Source organism: Python bivittatus, unplaced genomic scaffold (genome assembly GCF_059951505.1).
Source record: "Python bivittatus isolate LINGU-HERP-01145 unplaced genomic scaffold, Pbiv_v1 ctg000060_np1212, whole genome shotgun sequence".
Classification (NCBI taxonomy): Eukaryota; Metazoa; Chordata; class Lepidosauria; order Squamata; family Pythonidae; genus Python; species Python bivittatus.
In genome coordinates this window covers 10,647,021-10,665,427 of record NW_028277044.1, presented here as the reverse complement: position 1 = coordinate 10,665,427, position 18,407 = coordinate 10,647,021, and the positions used below count along the sequence as shown (strand labels likewise).

The following is an 18,407-nucleotide window of genomic DNA, read 5'->3' as shown; positions in this document are numbered from 1 at the left end:
AGAAACATTTTTTTTTTATTATTGTAGGCACTATCAAACTTATTAAAAACTTCCTACCAAACTGTGACCATCATGTATTAACTTAATTAAAGCTGTATCACGATGCAGCTCAAAAGTGTTAACCTGTAGGAGATTGTTATTGAAATCCATTATCTATGGAGTCAGTATTAGTGGTCAGCAGCATCAGAAGTAAAACTGCAAGTAAGGTCCCCTCATGGGTGCTGTGAGCCCAGCAGGTTAAAATGTCATAGTTTCTTAAAGGGAAGGATAGCTAAGCTCCCCGGAGTTACAGGTAAACCAGTCATTTGCATCAGCAGGGAATATTTCTTTATTTAGCAAACAGGAAAAAAAAATTGCTAACACGAAAGAGGATTTAGTTAAAACTATCATGCGTGCTGTTTTAAAAATATGCTCATATCTAACACATATATAAAATGTGTATGTAACTTTTAAAATTTTCCTCAGATGTTATGTTGTGTGGCTGATTCTTGGGAAATTGTTTAATGCAAATTATACATGAGCCTTAATCCTTTGACAGATTATGCTTGCATGAATAATGATGTGTTATCCAGCTAGATTGGCAGTCGTTTCTCTGACTTCAGTGAAGGAAAAAGGGCTGCAGTGATTACAGGAATTGCCTCTCTGTTAGAAGTTAGTTTTTGACTCACTTATTAAACCAAGAAGGTGGGGATACTTAAAGTATCCAAAAACAGTGTGGTTACATGTGTATGAATAGTGGTTTGGTATTTTCTGCAAGCTAGCTAGCTTGTTTGTTTGCTTGTTTAAAATAAGGACCTAGTTTATATATAAATAAATAAATAAATAAATAAATAAATAAATAAATAAAGAAAGAAAGAAAGAAAGAAAGAAAGAAAGATTGGCTGCATGGCATAGATTAGAATAACTTGGATAAGACCATGAATCGGGAGAAGTGGTGATTGTTCTCAACTGGTGCCTTATTTCAGAAATAGGTTGGATAAAGACTTGTAAACTGAAACTTACACTTGATAAAATTGAAGTTCTGAGCGAACATGGTGTCTGGGAAGAAGAGCAGTATATCAATTATAAGAATAATACAGAACTGCTCGAATTTCATTCTTTTTGAAAGAATATGTTCTGAGCCCCAGGGTGCTTCTTGATTTTAACCTTGTTGAAATCATGGTGAAGTCTATAGTATATAGTAGAGAGCTTTATGTCAGTTTTAGTTGGTATGCTACCTGGGATTTCTCCTAGAAGGAGAGCGTGATCTGGATTTCATTTTATAGTGAGCTGATGTAATGCCATGTGAAAAAGATCTTGAGAAACGGGACAAAGAGATGCTGCCTAGGGAACAATTAGATAAGAGAGGGCATAGCCCACAGCTGCATAATGGGTGGAGAAAGAGACTCAGAAGGGACCCTCCCTAACTTCTCAGGCTGTAAAATAGACGGCGGGAGATTTGTACTTTCAGACTTGCAAGATTGATGTTAGCCTTCCCAGATAGACGAGACAGGAAACATGACCAGATGAGCTAATTCTACTTTATTGTAAGGCTACATTAACAGAATCTTGCAAGCCTGAAAGTACAATTCTCCCGCCGTCTCCTTTACTGCTTGAGAAGTTAAGGGGGGTCTGAGTCTCTTTCTCCACCCATTATGCAGCTGTGGGCTGTGTCCTCTCATATCTGATCATTCCTTAGGCAGCATCTCTTTGCCCCGTTTCTCAAGATCTTTCTCACATACCATTACAGCCATAATGTGATTTATTGGATTCTGAATCACTGTATTGTGTGAACACAACCATTATGGTTTGTGTAGATGGTTTATATCTTAGTGTGTAGCATTAAGCTAGACAATTGTGTTTTATCCAGTAAACCATGACTGAACAAGCCCTAGTTTAGTACTGTATGTGAGCCTACCATAGTTTAATCACAGTTTTCTGTTAATGGTATTTCTGAAGACACCATAGAAGCTTCAACTAGTGCTAAATGTTGTGGTCTGATTTTGACAGGCAGTGCTATCATGCAGTATATTTCACTAGTCTTGAAAGAATTTCAGTAGCTGCCTCATTGCTTCCCAGTGGAGTGCAAAATGTTTAAATGACATGGGACCCATATATTTGAGGAAAGCTTTTTCCCATATGCCATAATCATTGGTTGATGCTCAGCTCTGGAATTCCTTCCTGAGTGAGGTATGCTTGAGTCCAGCTTTGTATTCGGTAAATGTCAAGTAAAATAAATTTCATTCACTCAGGTATTTAAACGCATTTTTATTATCTTCATTTTTTTAATATATCAACTTCATAAATCATAATTTTGCCTGGTAGTTATTGTAAATATATTTATCTTTCATTTTTTATAGATTGCATATAAATCTTTGATAAAGTGGAATACAAATACTTAACATTTCCAACATTAAAAGATGTTATTAAATAAATCTATAATTTGTCTATAGGCAGTTCAATCTCATTCAGTATAGACAACATACATTTTTGAACTTTTAGCCTATTTTCAGATGTGTTAAGAATTATATTGTCCAAATACAATTACCTCTTTTTGTAGTTGTTTGAATTTTTTAAAAATCCACATTTCATTATGTGATTGTTTCAGTTGGTGCTTATAGTTGAAAGATGGCACTATGTGATGTCTGGTGATTACAGTGGTACTGTGACATTTGCTTCACTTTCACTGGCAATTTTTTTCCCTTTTCTATCACTCATAATTTGTCATTTATTTTATGGTGTATTTAATATATTGTTATAAGGTTCTCCCATGATGTGCTTAAAAATGTTTGATAAATATTTAGTGAACCAGTATGAATAAAAGTAAAACAAATAATGAAGCAAGTGGTAGCCTTTTGTTTATAAAATTATACTGATAGATAGGCTTTTGCAGATGAAAAATGTGCATCTTTTTGAAAGAACATCTTTAATTTTTGACTTGTGAATCAGGATATACCACGCAGGACTGTTTTCTTTAGATAGAACTGACCCATTCAGCACACTCATCCTAGATGGGAATGTTGCAGCTTTCCACACCATAGAAAATGAGATTGGTGGGGGCCTGGGAGTGTGTTTCTTGGTTGTGGGCCTTACCTGTCCTCTGCTAGAGATTAGGTTGGTGACTATCCTGGCATCATTTTGAAAAGGTGTCAAGATGGACTTATTCTGAAAGATGGACTTTGGAAAGCTGAAGTTGTCTTAGGTTGATGAATGCCATTTGATGCTTGTATCCATGTTGGTAGATTGTTTGGTTTTTATTGTGCTTTTATCTGTATAGTTTTATTTGATCATGACTGTAAATAAATTAAATGCATAAATGAAAGCCATAAATAAGATTAATTGCTATAAAGATAGTTTTTGGAAAATGCTCTAAAATGAAGACATAATTTTTCACAAGTACTTCAGTGGAAAAGAAGTAGGAAAAAAGTCCCTTGTCTACTGAAAGCTTCCTACCTCTAGTCTAAACTGCTGTCTTTGGGCCTATCATTCTCTGTATGTCTAAGATAAAGGTAGGCAGCATATAGCCATTGAGATGTAGCTGAAGAAGAGTTTCTCTTGTTCCTTCCTGTAGGCCATACTAGCTAAGTCCTAAGAAGGCAGACATTCACCAACATTCCACTCTATTCTGTTGCTTTAAGAGGACTAGTGGGCTAAAATTCAGGAAGAAGCTTTATGATAGCAAATGGGCTGGAAGTGTGGGATTCCATTCACTGGAAAGCCTGATAGACTCCTTGTCTTATGGCTTTGGTGTAAACAGTTAAGTTCTTTGTGTCTCCACAACTCTGAATTCTCTTAATCGCTTGTAATGTATGGAAGTGCCCGTAAGACAATGTTATGTGAAAATTAGCTACTGATCCGGTAGGCCTCTTTTGGAATAAATGTTCACCCAAAAGTCAACTAAATCCCATAATGGGGAGGGGGAAATGGCTAATTTCAGGGTGATTGGAAGCAAAGTATCTGTATCCCTAGTACAAACAATGCATGGCCATTACAGAATCTGCATATATTAGATGGGTGTTTATGTCTTGTAAATAGTGATTGTAAATAAGAAGCATGGTTTTGGGTGACATATACTTTGTATGATTAACCTATAAAATCCCAGTTCAGTATATGGTATTTGGGACTCGTCCAAGGGCTCCATAGCAGCTGTGCCTTGCCAGGGAGTAGTACCCATTGCAAGGCAATGGCAGGTCCTCCCTTGCAGATTTATGGGTTAGATCACATCCAGTCAAACTACTTCTTTTCCCCTTTTTAAGAGCAACTGTAATCTTGGAATCTCTCAAACTGGAGAGAGAGTGTGTGTTTCCTTGTATAACACAAAGCATTCTGATCCCTTCTCTCTGTAGGTACACAACAGGGAGTAGGAGAGCTATTCAGGCAATTCTAGGCAATTAACACTTTTCACCCATTGAGTGCTATGCTGTCTAAAGGGTTTCCTTTCTCTAGCGTAATATACCACTTTTCCTTGGTAATATGAATGGTTTTATCTTTTGATCCTATTGTGTTTTATGTTTTATTGCCATGAGTTTATATTTATACTTAGCTTTACTGATGTTGGAGTCTCCAGGGCCAAATGGAGGTATGGTTTTGGAAATTCTTTTTACTTTGAAGGGAAAAAAACTGCAAAGTTTGATATAATTGCTTCACGCTGTATTCTCTCTCTCTCTCTCTCTCTCTCTCTCTCTCTCTCTCTCTCTCTCTCTCAAAACTAGCAGTGTAATTTTTTTTCTGTAGGTTTTCTTTAAATTGTTTAGGCTACAATTGTATGGCATGTTCTTTAAATCCAATCTGAATGCAGGCTGAGGTTATGTGTTTCCTGTGCATACAGTACATCCCTTTCTGGTGTTCTTCCACTACTTTTTTGTTACCTTTCTCTTTTGAAATTATTGTGGTAAGCTTCTTGGGATCAGGAGACAAGCCTCTTACTGATGTAATTCTGTAAAGCTGTTCCTGATGTTATTTTTGTGCAGCTTCCCCATGTTAATATTTGCAGTCTTGAAATTATTGAAGAACAGTTTGTTCATGATGTCATAGTGTGATGTTCTGTCGAAGGAATTATCGGTTAGAGTTTTGAAAAAATATTGAATGTAAATACTGAAAGTGTGCAATATTTGTTTCTCTTTGCAGCTGTTTACCTGAATTGCAGCTGGAATCTGTCCTTATACAGAAAAGCATTTATGAAATTTTCAAAATTCAAGAGGGCTTACAGTCCCTGCCATGTGTGACCGTATACCCCAAGGGTGGGCTAAAATAGTCTGTTCAGTTTCTTTTGATTGCAATGTGAGTTATACCTGAAGGAGGTAACTTATTCCAATATTCCACTCGTCTTGCAGAACACTTGGAAATTATGGGGGTCTCAACTTGCTTCATTACTAGAACTTTAATTTAAAAATTATTTAAAAATAATAAACAATAGCAGAAAGTGTGAGTGTGTTTGGGGAAGTCTTGGGTGCTGAACAGAAACAATTATGATTTTTGGTGCTGTCCCAAAGTTCATAGCATTAATCTCTTGTCTGCACGACTTGAATTTTCTGAAATTACCATCTCAGACTGGGGCTATTTTTTAATCTTAATATAGGCATTAAGCACTTTTAAACCTACACCACCATTCCTCTGAACTGTCACCTTGTATCAGTGCTTTTTGATTTCAACATTATTATATGGCATTGAACACTGTATGACTAAATCTGTTTAGATTTGCATTCTGACCAAGACTTGGCAATACTACCTCTTTATGTAATTAATAGCTGAGTCAGTAGATTTGAAAGTAATTTGCATTAAATTGATTTTTAATTCAAGACTTTGCTATGCTTTGATGTGTATGAGAGTAAGAAGCCACCATACTCTCATTTTATGGGATGAGCTAATTGTGGTTTGTCTTGCTGAGGTGTATTATGCTCTTTGGGTAAATTAAATGTATCTATGGTGAAGAATCATTTGTTGTTCTGTGATGTCGATGTGAACTAAAAAGATAGCTAGGTTGACTTGGTTTCTTTTGTGAAAGATTCCAGCTAATGTTCAAAATAGACTTATTGCATAATGCATAAAGTAATAATGCCCTTGATGTTGGAAAAATACTAGGAAATGAAAAGTGAAAGTGGGTTGCAATGAAGTGTGGCTGTGTCCTGCAATGTTGTCAGAATCATTGCCTTAAGACCTGAATGTGCCAAGGGTTAGCCTACTCTGCATAACTGGAACAGTGGGTGGTCCCAGGCACTCGTTTCTCCTGAAGGATCTTTGTGCTGGGTTTGTTTTTAATTAGGCATTTAGATTCATGTGAGTAGTACCTACCAAATGGAAAACAATCAGCTATTTAAAGTGTAAAAAATGGCTATTTAAAATAGTAAAGGTAGGTGACCATATGAACTAAGCAGCTGATCAGATTTTGTTTTCTTTTGTGACACAATATGTATGTGTGTAGGTGTGTGTAGGTGTATGTGTGTATCTATCTACATATTTTGCAAAATGATGAATGGATTTGCACAACTTCTAAATTTCCAGTTTGGAGTAGTTTGTAATTAAAAATTTACCCAACTTTTACAAAAGATAAAGACAATGAATGAATTTACTTTAAAAAGTAAGGACACTTTTGAGTTGAATGCAACACAACCTGTAATATTCTTGGCTCTAGGGTGGATATGGTTTGCTATTGTCTTCTTCTGATACAGTTTTTGCTTTGAGAATCTGTAAATTAGGTTTTTGCAGTGATTTCTATGTAGACCTTCTACTGAAGATAATTTGTAAACTGTGGAGGTACACCATTGTTTGACTTTTTGCCATAGCCCTTAAAATTTGATTTACCGGAGATCTCAATTGATTTACCAGAGCTTTTAACTGATTGCTGCTTTTCTACTGGTTTGTATGTAGGAATCTATTATTAATATTGCTAGTTAAAAATCAGTATTATAAAGTAAGATTTTTATTCAGTTAGATATTTAAAATTAATAAACTTTTCAAAGACTTAAGTCAGTTTTAATACATGATTTAGCATGTGTCTCTGACTTTTATTTAGTGCAAAATGTCATTTCTATATGCTGTTAGATCTCTTTCTCTCTCTCTCTGTCTTTTCCTGAAGCCAAGCACAGAATGGAAGTATGTTCTTAAGAGAAAAACAAATCCTGAGGCTGTAATCCTTTATCTTGGAGTTTTAGGTTTAGCAAATTTTGCAACCCTCAGCCTTTCACTTAGTATAGGTATTTTAATTTTTCATTAGATTTGAAATTCCCATTAAATGAAATCAGATAGAGGGTTTTTTGGTTGTTTATATGTACTTTTTTAACCATATTATTTATTGTCTTCTTCCTATTTACAAATAAGTGAATTATATCTATCTATGTATATACTTAGGGATAGTAAACTGAATGAATTAAAACTCAGAAATTGCCTTATTTGGATAGTGTTAAAGTGTATTGAAATGAATTTTTCCCATAGAAAAATATAGCAGTGGTAGGATTCCCATCCTGTATCACTCTCTTAAAAATATTGTTTTTGTATTTTATCAGCTTTTATGGATAACAGCTTAGAAATATTCTAGATAAGTAAATAATGTTTTGTTGTTGGGATGAAATGCTTTGGACCGTTTCCAAGGAAAGAATGCTGCTATTTTTTTCTGCACCATGTATTTTTAAAATGTTTATTCCTTTTCCTACCTTATTATTTAAAATAATGGTAAATCATAAAAAACCACCCTACTAGAGGGCAGATCATAACACTGACTATAACAAAAATGTGGAAATAAAATGTTGTGGTACTGATAACTATAAAGTAGGTTTTACAGTCTCTCTTAAACTCCAGCAAGATCTATATTTTGGTGGACTTCTGCAATCCTAGTAAGAGTTACCCTTCTTGCTTTCTGTGTGGTTTCATATTAAGCAGGGCATCAATGATAATTGAAAGGAGCGAGATGAACAGCTGAGTAATTTGTGTGGGCAAATGTGATTAGAAAGGGGTGTGTGTGTGTGTGTGTGTGTGTGTGTGTATATCAGATATTCTCCTCTCTTGCTTTTCTTATCAGTATATTCTAAATCCCAAGAATAAGATCAGAATTATGATATTGGCATCCTAACATATATCTAAGGATCTAATTTGTGCTGTTTGCAATACTCTTTATGAATTTTCAGCCGTGATAAGCTAGTTAGCGCTGTCAAATTTAAAACGTTCTCTGCATTTTACTGGTTAGACTATTGAGGATTGGAGAGAACTAGGCTTACACCTTTGTTCCACCATAAAGTTCACTGGGTGACCTTTCACTATTTCCATTCTGCCTCATCCCAATTTATGTGCTGACTTCTGAGATTAAAATTGCGGTGGAGGAGGTTGCTGTAAATAATACCAAGCTGCATCTGTCTCTTCTTCCCATAATCTACTCCTGCAGAGACAATGTAAATTGGGGAGTTTAGCTGGAGATGTTGAACAAACTGATACTTAATCCATCTAAAAGGTAAATATTATCATTTGAGAGGTCTGATAAACTTGGAAATCAGATTCAATTTAGCCTTGATACAGTTGTAATCGGTTTGAAGCAGCAATATCATTTTGGATGTACAAGTGAGAATAGTAGCTAAGAGTGCTTCCAGGTAGCTTAGTCTGATATGCCGGTTCATCTATCAGTTCATTTTTGTCTGATCTAGTCATGGCCATTCATAGTCTTGTTACTAGCATGCTGGATTTTTCTGTTGGGGCTTTCCTTGAAAATAACCCATAAACTTCAACAAACTATGATCAGGCTGTGGTGTAGGACTAGTTAAAGGAATCATATTATGTTAATTTTGTTCCAGTTTTGCAGGCTACCAGTATGTTTGCTAAAGATGCCATCTTTGGTTTTTCCCTTCCTGATTAATTGGAGCCTTTCTGGTATCGCCCCTTCCCAAAGCTTTCTCTTTGCTTGGGTGTTGCTTGAATATTGTCAGCTTCTGGGGCTTTTGTGCTATCCAAATAGATGGAAAAAAGGAAATTGTGGGAGGATGAGACTTTGATGCCTAGATGATGGAATGACTTTCACAGAATAGTGTGTCTTGACTCCTATTTGAAGACAGTTTTATTCACTTGAGTGTATTTTAGTTACACTCTTTGCATGATTTTGTTGGTATACTGGTCCCATACCTTTACTGATACCTTTATTGTCCTTATTGGCTGCTATTTGCAATTTTATTGTATTATAAAATATATATTGTCCATTTTTTTGCTTACAGGTTATTCTAAATTGTTTTCAGCTAGCATAGTGTAGAAAGACAGAGTTTAAGAATTTAAAATAAATGACCTCTTAAACAATCTAGCAAAATGAATATATGCTTTCATTTGGGGAGATATTTGTGTTTTCCTCCTCCTCATACTGCAAGGGAAGGACTGACTGTAGGTGTGAAACAGAGGGGAAGAACTTGATTCTGAAAAATGTCAGATGATTTGTTGGAGTAAATGTAACAGAATTGAGATGGATATAGGCTCACTTTCAATTTCAGAATAAAATCATAATTTCAGCAGTCAAAAATAGTACAAAGAACTGTAGTAGACACCCCTTCTTTGAATATTATAGCATTTATGTTGCTTTTTGAATGGTAACATTGTCAGTGGGCTATTTTTTAAAATTTGGTAGGCAAATTCTCATAAGCTTTTGTATAATTGGGAAATGGAAATTATATGCATGTTGAAGTTATATGCATTTCCCAAGTTCCTTAGATATTGTTTCTATAATTAAGAATGTATCTTTGTTTTTCTTTAAATATTGAACTAGCAGTGAATTTAAAGCAACATTTACCACTTTTTAACCAAGATGAGAAAAATTACAGAACTTTATATGAATTTTTAAAATAATAATACACACTAATTTTCAACAGATTCAGAAAAAATGTATATTTGTATGATTCATATTATGTCTTACATTGTAATGAAAAATTATGTATTTGTTAAGGACAGCATTTTATAAGGAGTGTACAGAATAGACTGTATTCTAACATTTGAATTTATTTTTATTTATTTATATTTCAAATTTGGTCACCGCCCATCTCACTAGGAAGTGACTCTGGGCACTTTACAGTAAAAACAAAAATAAAAATTAAAATACAATAAAAACCATATTCATACATAAATAATATCTTCCAAGGTGCTCTTGGTAAAAAGGATGGTAGCATCTTAATGGTAGCATCTTAACGTTGTCCACAACTGATTTATTTTGAGTTACTAAGGAATTTTAATATTGCAATACACAGTCATTTGATGCATTTTAAATGGGTTGTGGCTTTGGGATTGTTTCATATATGTTGTACTTTTTTGTGTGAATATAAATATGCAAACTGATTCTGATAACTAGAATAAGGGGAAATGTATAATTTAAATTGAGTAGCTATTTATATATCTCCTTGTAAACTAGGTTTACTGTTTAAGTATTTAAGTTTTCTTTTCCTGTTCTTTAATACTTCCAGATCTCTGAGATTTAGATGTTTCTACTTATTACAAATTTAAATTCATCAAAAGAACTTGCTGCTAAATATCATTTTAACTTCCATTACTATCTTACATTTTGCTCTGTCATAGACTACAAATGTAAAAAAATGAAAATAACTACGTTGCAGGTGCCTGATAGAATGTTATCTACTATTATTAAATAGTGTTTATTTAATAAGGTAATAGAAGTCTTTTCTCCATTTCTAATTATTCCAATGACAGATGCTTTCTGAGCATTTTTTAAAAAAATCAGCTAAGTAACTTTGAAGTACCAGAAATAAGCTGTTTTAGATGCTCCCTTCAGAACATGCATTTTTCAAATTGACTCTAAAACTTTATTTAGCTGTTGCTTATTGCTCAGATTTGCTGCAGAAATAATATAGTTGACAATAGTCTATGTGAATAAGGATCAGAATGAATTTGGGAATCTAAGCCTGCTTAAAAAAATCTCAAGATTTTCTGGTTCACGTGTAGTGATATTGAACTCTTTAGTCATATGCTTTAATTTGTGCATGGCGCTGACCTGATGCTGTGCAGGGACCCTCACTGCATCCCTTCATTCAATTCACTCTAATTATCACCAACTTCCTGGGGAGGCTGCTTAGATGGAACTAGCCGTGAATGTTTGTTGTTAAGTAGTAAGATATTAGGCTACCCTGTTACATTTAACAAAGTGGTTTTAGACTCTGAATTTACATATAGATGATCAGCGTACTGTGTTCAGATTTGTATTTTGTTTTGTGTGTGTGTTATTTCTCCACATATCACCAAATTTAGCATAAGGTCCTTATGCTTATGCTTCAGTATAAAGTGAAAATTAATGTTGTAGACCCTTATTGGCATTATGTATACCTGTCTTATATATATTTATGTATACCTGATATGTGTGTGTATGTATGTATATATCTCTCTCTCTCCTCCTGTACATCTCTGGTTTTGAGTGCAGGTGATTATATATCTATATAATGTACACAATGTATTCATAGGCCATTTATACCAGTTTTTTGTTCCTTAAACATTAATAGCTTAGGGAAATAGAAGTAAACATTGGCTGGCACACGTGTATTAAAATGTAGTCATTTTGTCTTTTCAGGTCCATGTGAAAATGGCCGATGAAGCAGTCTGTGTTGGCCCAGCTCCCACTAGTAAAAGCTACCTCAACATGGATGCTATCATGGAAGCCATTAAAAAAACGCGGGCCCAAGCTGTGAGTCTGAATGAATCTCTCCTCTGCAGCTGTTTCATATATAGAAAGCAAAGACACTAGAGTTTGTATTTAAAGATAAAAAAAAGTGAGGGGAAGAATGATTGAATATGCTATTCCAGTTTAGTTCATGTCACATGAGTTAAATGTGGCCGAAATTGCTACTGGAAATCAAAGGCTTTTGTAGCATCTGGCAGCGCCGGTTGCTGATCCTGCAGGTGGCTGCTGGATTCAGCTTTCACACCAGGGAGCAGCTTCAGTTCATTTCCAAATTTGCTGGGGAAAAAAAAAATCCCAATTAGTTTAGAGTACTAACCCTTTCTGTGCCATAGCTTCTGTTTTGGATCTTCCTTACAATGGTGTGTGATTTTATTTGCACAAAAGTTCTATTTTTTTGTTTTTTCAGCTTGCATGTATGAGAATGTGCACGCAGCAAACCCTTGCACAAAGATAAATGGTGCATCCAGACAGTATTTTTAAATGTTTCGTGTTGCTGATGAAATATATTGGAGTAGATCAGTATGTTCATACTAATTCTGCCTATTCTGTTTCTTCTGCTGAATTAGAGCATAGACTCAAAATTTAACAGGAATGTTTGGCATTTTTTAAAAAACAACAACATACTTTTAGGGCTGTTATTGCATCACTGAATGCAAATGTGGTCTTCAGAACTGCTGAATGCAAAAGCATCTTTAAATAAAATGCGAGGGATGGGAGAGGGATGGGAGTCGGCCAACAGCAGCAATTACCCTGGAGTGTCTCAATTAGCATTATCATTTCTTTTGAAATAAATGTTTCAGTATGGTGCATTTGCAAAGGGGGAGGGGGTGGAAAAATGGCAAACAACATTAATTAGCTAACAGACACTGCAGATGTTTACATTGTTAGTTAAGAAGACTTAATAGAGATAGAAATAGTTCAGGCTTTCATCTTTAGTTCACCGCATATATTTTCTTAGTTGTGAATTTACATATGATTACAAATTATGAAACTGATGATTTTTTCACATTACTGTGTTTTGTAATTATATGTGGTGTTGTTTGGAGTAGAGAGATTTGCATACTGGATTCATTATTTTGGTATAGGGGCATATTAACATTTTATCCCAAAGTCTACAGATTTTATATTCTGTTTTCTTTGAAGTGACCTTTGCAGTAATAATACTGGTTGGTATAGCCATGAACTTGGGTAATGCAACAGTTAGGAAAATGATTTGGAGAGAAAAACAGAATATAAACTTGGTAAAGTAGGGGATATTACAATCTTGAAATGGGGTGGAAAAAGTTATGTTGAGAAAAATGTAACAAGAAATTATGGGATTCTTTGATTAAGTGGAAATAAAATAGGAAGAAAACTAGATATCTATTTCTCTATGTCTTTGAAGGTTATGGTTTTCAGCTAGGCTGATCCATACTTAGTGTGTCTGTAAAATATATGTTAGGTGATGTGTATTAATTAAGTGTATACACATACATGTAGAATATTAATAAATCAGAAATGTGTGACCTAGAATGATGTCACATTGATTTTGGAAGTATGGGTGAAATGCTTTATATGTGATTTTAAGTATATTGATATGCTATTTGCTTCCTTGTTTTTTAAAAAGATGCCACATATTTAAATTGGGCATAAAAGTACTAGATAGATAAATTGAGTTTTTTTTAATGTGTTAGTGCAAACCTTTTCAAGTAGATATTTTTTCACAAGTGTTAGAACAATGAATTTTAAAAGAAACGATTCAGCAGAATAAACTCATCTAATATATAGTAAAAGCTAACTGTATATTGCCCAAATCAAGCTTCCACATACCTGATGTTAGAAAAGTTAATTTTGTCTTTTATTTTTTAAGGTCCACCCAGGATATGGATTCCTTTCAGAAAATAAAGAATTTTCCAAGCGTTTGGTAAGTTTTAAAATTATTTCAATTGTTTCCTCAGAGGAATTACGTTGTACGTATATTCAAACTATATGTTATCAGAGGGTATGAGTTATGCGTTGAAGTTGAAATCAGAGATTAAAATTGCCTCTTCTCTCCCTCCTCCACCCTGCCAGCATTTACTTGACAGGAATGAAAGTTGAAAGGAAAGAATTATGACTGGGGGGGGGCAGGGAGGTGGTTGCTACTGTGTAGAGCTTCATTTTATTCAGTGAAAAGTAACCTTTTTTAAAAATTCAAAATATATATTTATTTAAAACTTGCTACATGTTGTGAAACTTCTGCAACTTGTTTTTTAACAGCAACAACAACAAATCAGCATGAATTAGTAAAAAAAAAAAAATACTGTACCCCTGGGTCAGTTCCTTCTCCTTTTACTTGCTTTCTGTGAAACAAATTAATGATCTCTTGACAAAAAATAATGGCATTTGCTAATTTAACGTTGACTATCATTTGGAAATAACTACATTAGAAAAGAAATTGTTTGTGACCTTCAGAAGCCTTACAAAGATGCCTGGGGTAAGATCTTGATTATATTCTGCTTAATTTTATTACAATATTGACCCTGTATTCAGATAGTTTAAAAAGATTGGTACTCTTTTTCATGATACAAGTTTTTATAGTGTTACTGATATGTTTTCCAGAAGATATCAGTTAGTCAATCTATCTCAGCAACTAAGATGGCAGTGCTATACCCATTTGCCTAGGTATGAGTACTATTGACTTGGAATTGTTGTTAACATTGTTGAAACATTTGGTCAGGAAGGCTGAGGTAGTATAGACAGATTATGGAGAATTAATAATTACAAGCACACTTCTATATTCATTTATTTATTACAAAGTAAAATCTGCCTTTCTTCCCATTTTGAATAGAAGGAGAATAATAGGTCTCTAGCACCAGATTATAATTGAGATCCAAAAAATTGTGTGCAGATTTCTGTAGCTATACAACACCTTTTGTGGCTCTCTTTCCCATTGCAGGCCCTTGTAATAATTTCTGTGATGCTCTTATATTCACTTGCCATTTGATGATCTGCTAAGAGGTGCAGTTGAAATTAAAAAAAAAAAAAAGCTAACTTTCACCAAACAAGCAGAAGAGATTTCTACATACCTATGAGTTATTTGAGTAACTGCAGAAAATTTAGTGCTAAACTGTTATTGTATGGAATTTCTCAAAGTAAAAATAAAACGATAATAACAAAACTGGGTGTTACTGTTTCTGATTTCCTGACAGAGAACTATATAAAAGCAATTGAAAATCATATAAATTTAAAGTATTAAATAATTCGGAGACAGATTGTAGTATTTGTCAAATAAGTTCCAGTAATTAACAACCAGTTCTGTTTTGTGTGGAAGATACTGGCCAAGATTTAAATCTTGATTTAATTGCCAAAAAGGAAATAACCAGTTCAATTATGTTAAAAAATGATTTAATTGATTTCCCAATTTTGTAGTACATGCATCCCCTAAAATAAGCAGTTCCCTAATTAGTTTTTATAACAAAATATATTTTTGCAGTTAACTAGATCTTTATAAAAGGCAGTTATATTATCTAGGAACATAACCCCAAATCACTCGTTCTGCAGCTTAAGGCACTCGGTGCTGCATATGATGCTCCACCTAAGAGTGTCCAGAAGCAACTACAACAGCAACTAGGCTGCCAATCAATGCATGATACTGGGATCATGTTACATGCTTATACTGAAAAGTATGCACTGGATGCCAGTCCTCCCAGGTAATTCAAGGCCTTTTATCAAGCAGAAGAAGGTATCATTCAAAGTGATGCAATAGCTCCTCCCCCCTCTATTTTTAGAACATGAATTGACTTCACTCACACCTTTTGAGTTGAGCGATCGATCATCTGGATCAGAGCGTACAACCTCCAGCACCTTAAGGGTTTTAATAGGCTTACTGTGGGATGTTGAGAGCTGTTCTCAAAAAATGGACACCGGGGTTTTTTAGGGGTAAAATGAGTTGTCTTAATGATCCGCTGGGTTTGCCATTCATTCTGTCCATTAAACTGCCCAAAATATGCAAGGGAAAGCCCCAGGTGGGGGGAGGAGGAAGGGGGGAGCTACAAAAGAGATGCTTTCTTTGCACTCCTGATTTAAATGTTATCCTCCCCAATCACTAGTGTTAGAGGTAAGATTAATTTGGCTTAATCAATTTTTACCTATCGGATCACCAAAAATTACTTTCAGGTTTTGTTGTTATGAAAACTGTGATGCTTCTTTATTTCTACTGTGGGTTATGGCATGCCATGGCAAGCGGCAGATTAGGGGCTAAATTGCCTTTGTCTTCAGAGCTGGAGAGAAAGAGCTTTTTTGTTTGTTCCTGAATGCTAGGTGACAACTGACTCAGGTGACAACTACTTGTATTCTGCAAGCCCATCTTGAGACTTTCTGAATGCAGAGATCATGGCTGAAAAATTTAGCCTAGTTGTTAGACTTTCTTGCTTCTCTTTATCCTCTGCTTTTTAAAACATCTTGCCAAGTAAAAGAGATCTGTAGAACCTGAAAGTTTGGTTGGTCCTAATAAAGGTACTATCCAATTATGGATTTTGAATGGTTTTTCATGGAGTAATAGTTATTACTGCTATTTAAATGTTATATACAAATTTGCATTTAAACTGCTTTATATTATTTTCCTTTTTTTTAGCTGCATTTTCTGGGAATAGTAAGGCAAATAAAAGCAACAATTTGCATTTGTCTTCAACTGTGTTGTGTCATTTAGTAGTCTGGCAAATGTCTTTTACTTAAAAGATAGGGAAATAATTCAGTACAAAATTGATTTAGCAAACTCAGAACTGTGCAAAACAAGGAATGGAAGTTACTGGGCAAAGGAGTGTTTTTTTGGTAGATGGAAATTAACCATCCATGTTGTTTGATTAATAGCAATATTTCTCAGTAACTGCAGTAATATATCTACTCCAGTATATTGCCTCTGAAGTAAAGTATTGGTTTTCTCCATGGATTTTATTTTACATTAAAAATCAGGCTTATGATGTGATTTTCAGGAAGGATATGATTTCCAGCTATCTTATAAAACAACTAATTCAAGATTGTATGGCTTGACCACATCACTTAATTTACCAAATAAAATTACATCAGGCTCCACAGGGTGTATATATTCTGTCAACTAGGCACTAATTTTAACTGTAATCTAGAGGGCTTTTTTAAACATATTCCTCAATAGTTGCTGTCAAAAGAATAATACTGAGCTGGGGCATGGAAATATGAACATTTTTGTGTAATTAATGTATCACTAAGATTCATTTCAAGAGTATGTACAACAAATTTGGAAAGTAGGCTACAGCCAATGAGTTTCTTTTTCTATATGCTGCTGCCAGTGTGATTATGTTTATGCCTTGGCTACTAAGACATTGAGAAGCTCCACAATTCGTATGATAGAAGGGAATGTCAGACTGCTGTAAGCTTTTACTTGCTCCTGGAATGTTTGATCCTTTTTCAGTTTGTTACCTTATACCAACCTGCTATGTATTAATTTGCTGTACCAGTTTCAATAAAATATCACAAAGCAATTTATGGAATTATTAAAATACAAATATTAAAATAATATCTACATATTTATGCAAAAAGGGGGGAATAGAACAATTCATCCAACATTTGTTGGAGATACAAGTGAAGAGACAGGTCTTTAGCAGGTGTGTAAAGCAGGATGGGGAAGGTTTTAGGTGTCAGGGGCCATACCTCAAGCTCTTAAAAGGTTGTAGGAGGCAATCCAGTGATGTGAATTACTGGATCAAGTGTGGCTGATTTTTTTTTTTTACTCTTTGAGTTGGAAGTGGGGGATCTCCCAGAAGCAAACCATTTCTATCCTTTCCTTTAAAACACCAAAAATTGTGAAAAATTAGTTGAAATTGGGCTACTAAAAATTGCCCATTTGCATTCAGATTTTGGTAGTGCAGCCTTGGATGCTGGGGAGCTATGAATAGGATTGTGGGGGCTTCATATAGCAGCCCCCTCACAAATTCAGTTAGGAGAATGTCCCAGGTATGGGTTCTATCACAGGGAAGGCCCACAATGAGTATATGCAAGATAACGTTCTGCAGTTCTTAGCACTATATAGGGTGTCCTGAGGATCTTAGTGTTCAAAGATGTCTGTAATGGTGAATGCAGTCTGTCAATATCCCAGTCTTGTTGAACACCTTGTTTGTCAAAAGAAAAATCTTAATGGGCTTGATAACTAGTTGGCAAGGCTCCAGATCAAGAACAAGGCCAGCTCCACATAATGTGCATTATAGTAATCTAAATATGAGGCTATCAGAGTTATAATAACTATCCAATAGTTATTATAGCCTGTAGTAGATTTTTTTAGGGTATTCCAAGATAAATGGCAAATATCAAGGTTCCAAATTAGAAGGTTTTTTTTAAAAAAAAAATTGAAATAAGAGAAGTAGTAAAAGAGAAATAAGCAGCCAAGAAATAAGTGCAAAAGATAATTTAGCTAGCCTAGATCTATGTAAAGTACAATTTTTGTATTAAAAACCTGCATGGTTCCCCACGATCTTTAAAGTAGAGCCAAATATTTTTAGGATCAGCCCTTTTTATCTTGGGTAAATGGTAGATGACTTGCAGAAAACTAACTAGTGGGAACATCCTTGGGATAGAATGTGTATGTGTTCCAGAGCATCTTTAGCCATGCAAGCCTATGAACTATTATTGCTATGTTTAAGTAGGAAAGTGAAAATTTCCTATTACTTCCTGGCAGTTTCTTGTGAATTCAGTTAAAATATGAAAATATACCGATGGGGAAATGGAATACTTGGTTTACCAAACTGTTTGAGAAAACAAAGTCTTTGCAAACTATCACGAGAGCATCTTGTAC

At 34.6% G+C, this 18,407-nt stretch overlaps 1 protein-coding gene across 3 annotated transcripts in view; it reads left to right on the top strand.

Annotated features, from left to right (window-relative positions):
* The window catches only part of PCCA (propionyl-CoA carboxylase subunit alpha), a 279,110-nt gene that overhangs the window by 38,690 nt on the left and 222,013 nt on the right, over positions 1–18,407 (top strand). For all 3 annotated transcript variants that reach the window (XM_088136492.1, XM_088136491.1, XM_088136493.1), the window contains 2 exons: positions 11,513–11,626; positions 13,473–13,526. In XM_088136492.1, the coding sequence (XP_087992618.1) occupies positions 11,513–11,626; positions 13,473–13,526 (168 nt within the window). The remainder of the gene's footprint in view (positions 1–11,512; positions 11,627–13,472; positions 13,527–18,407) is intronic.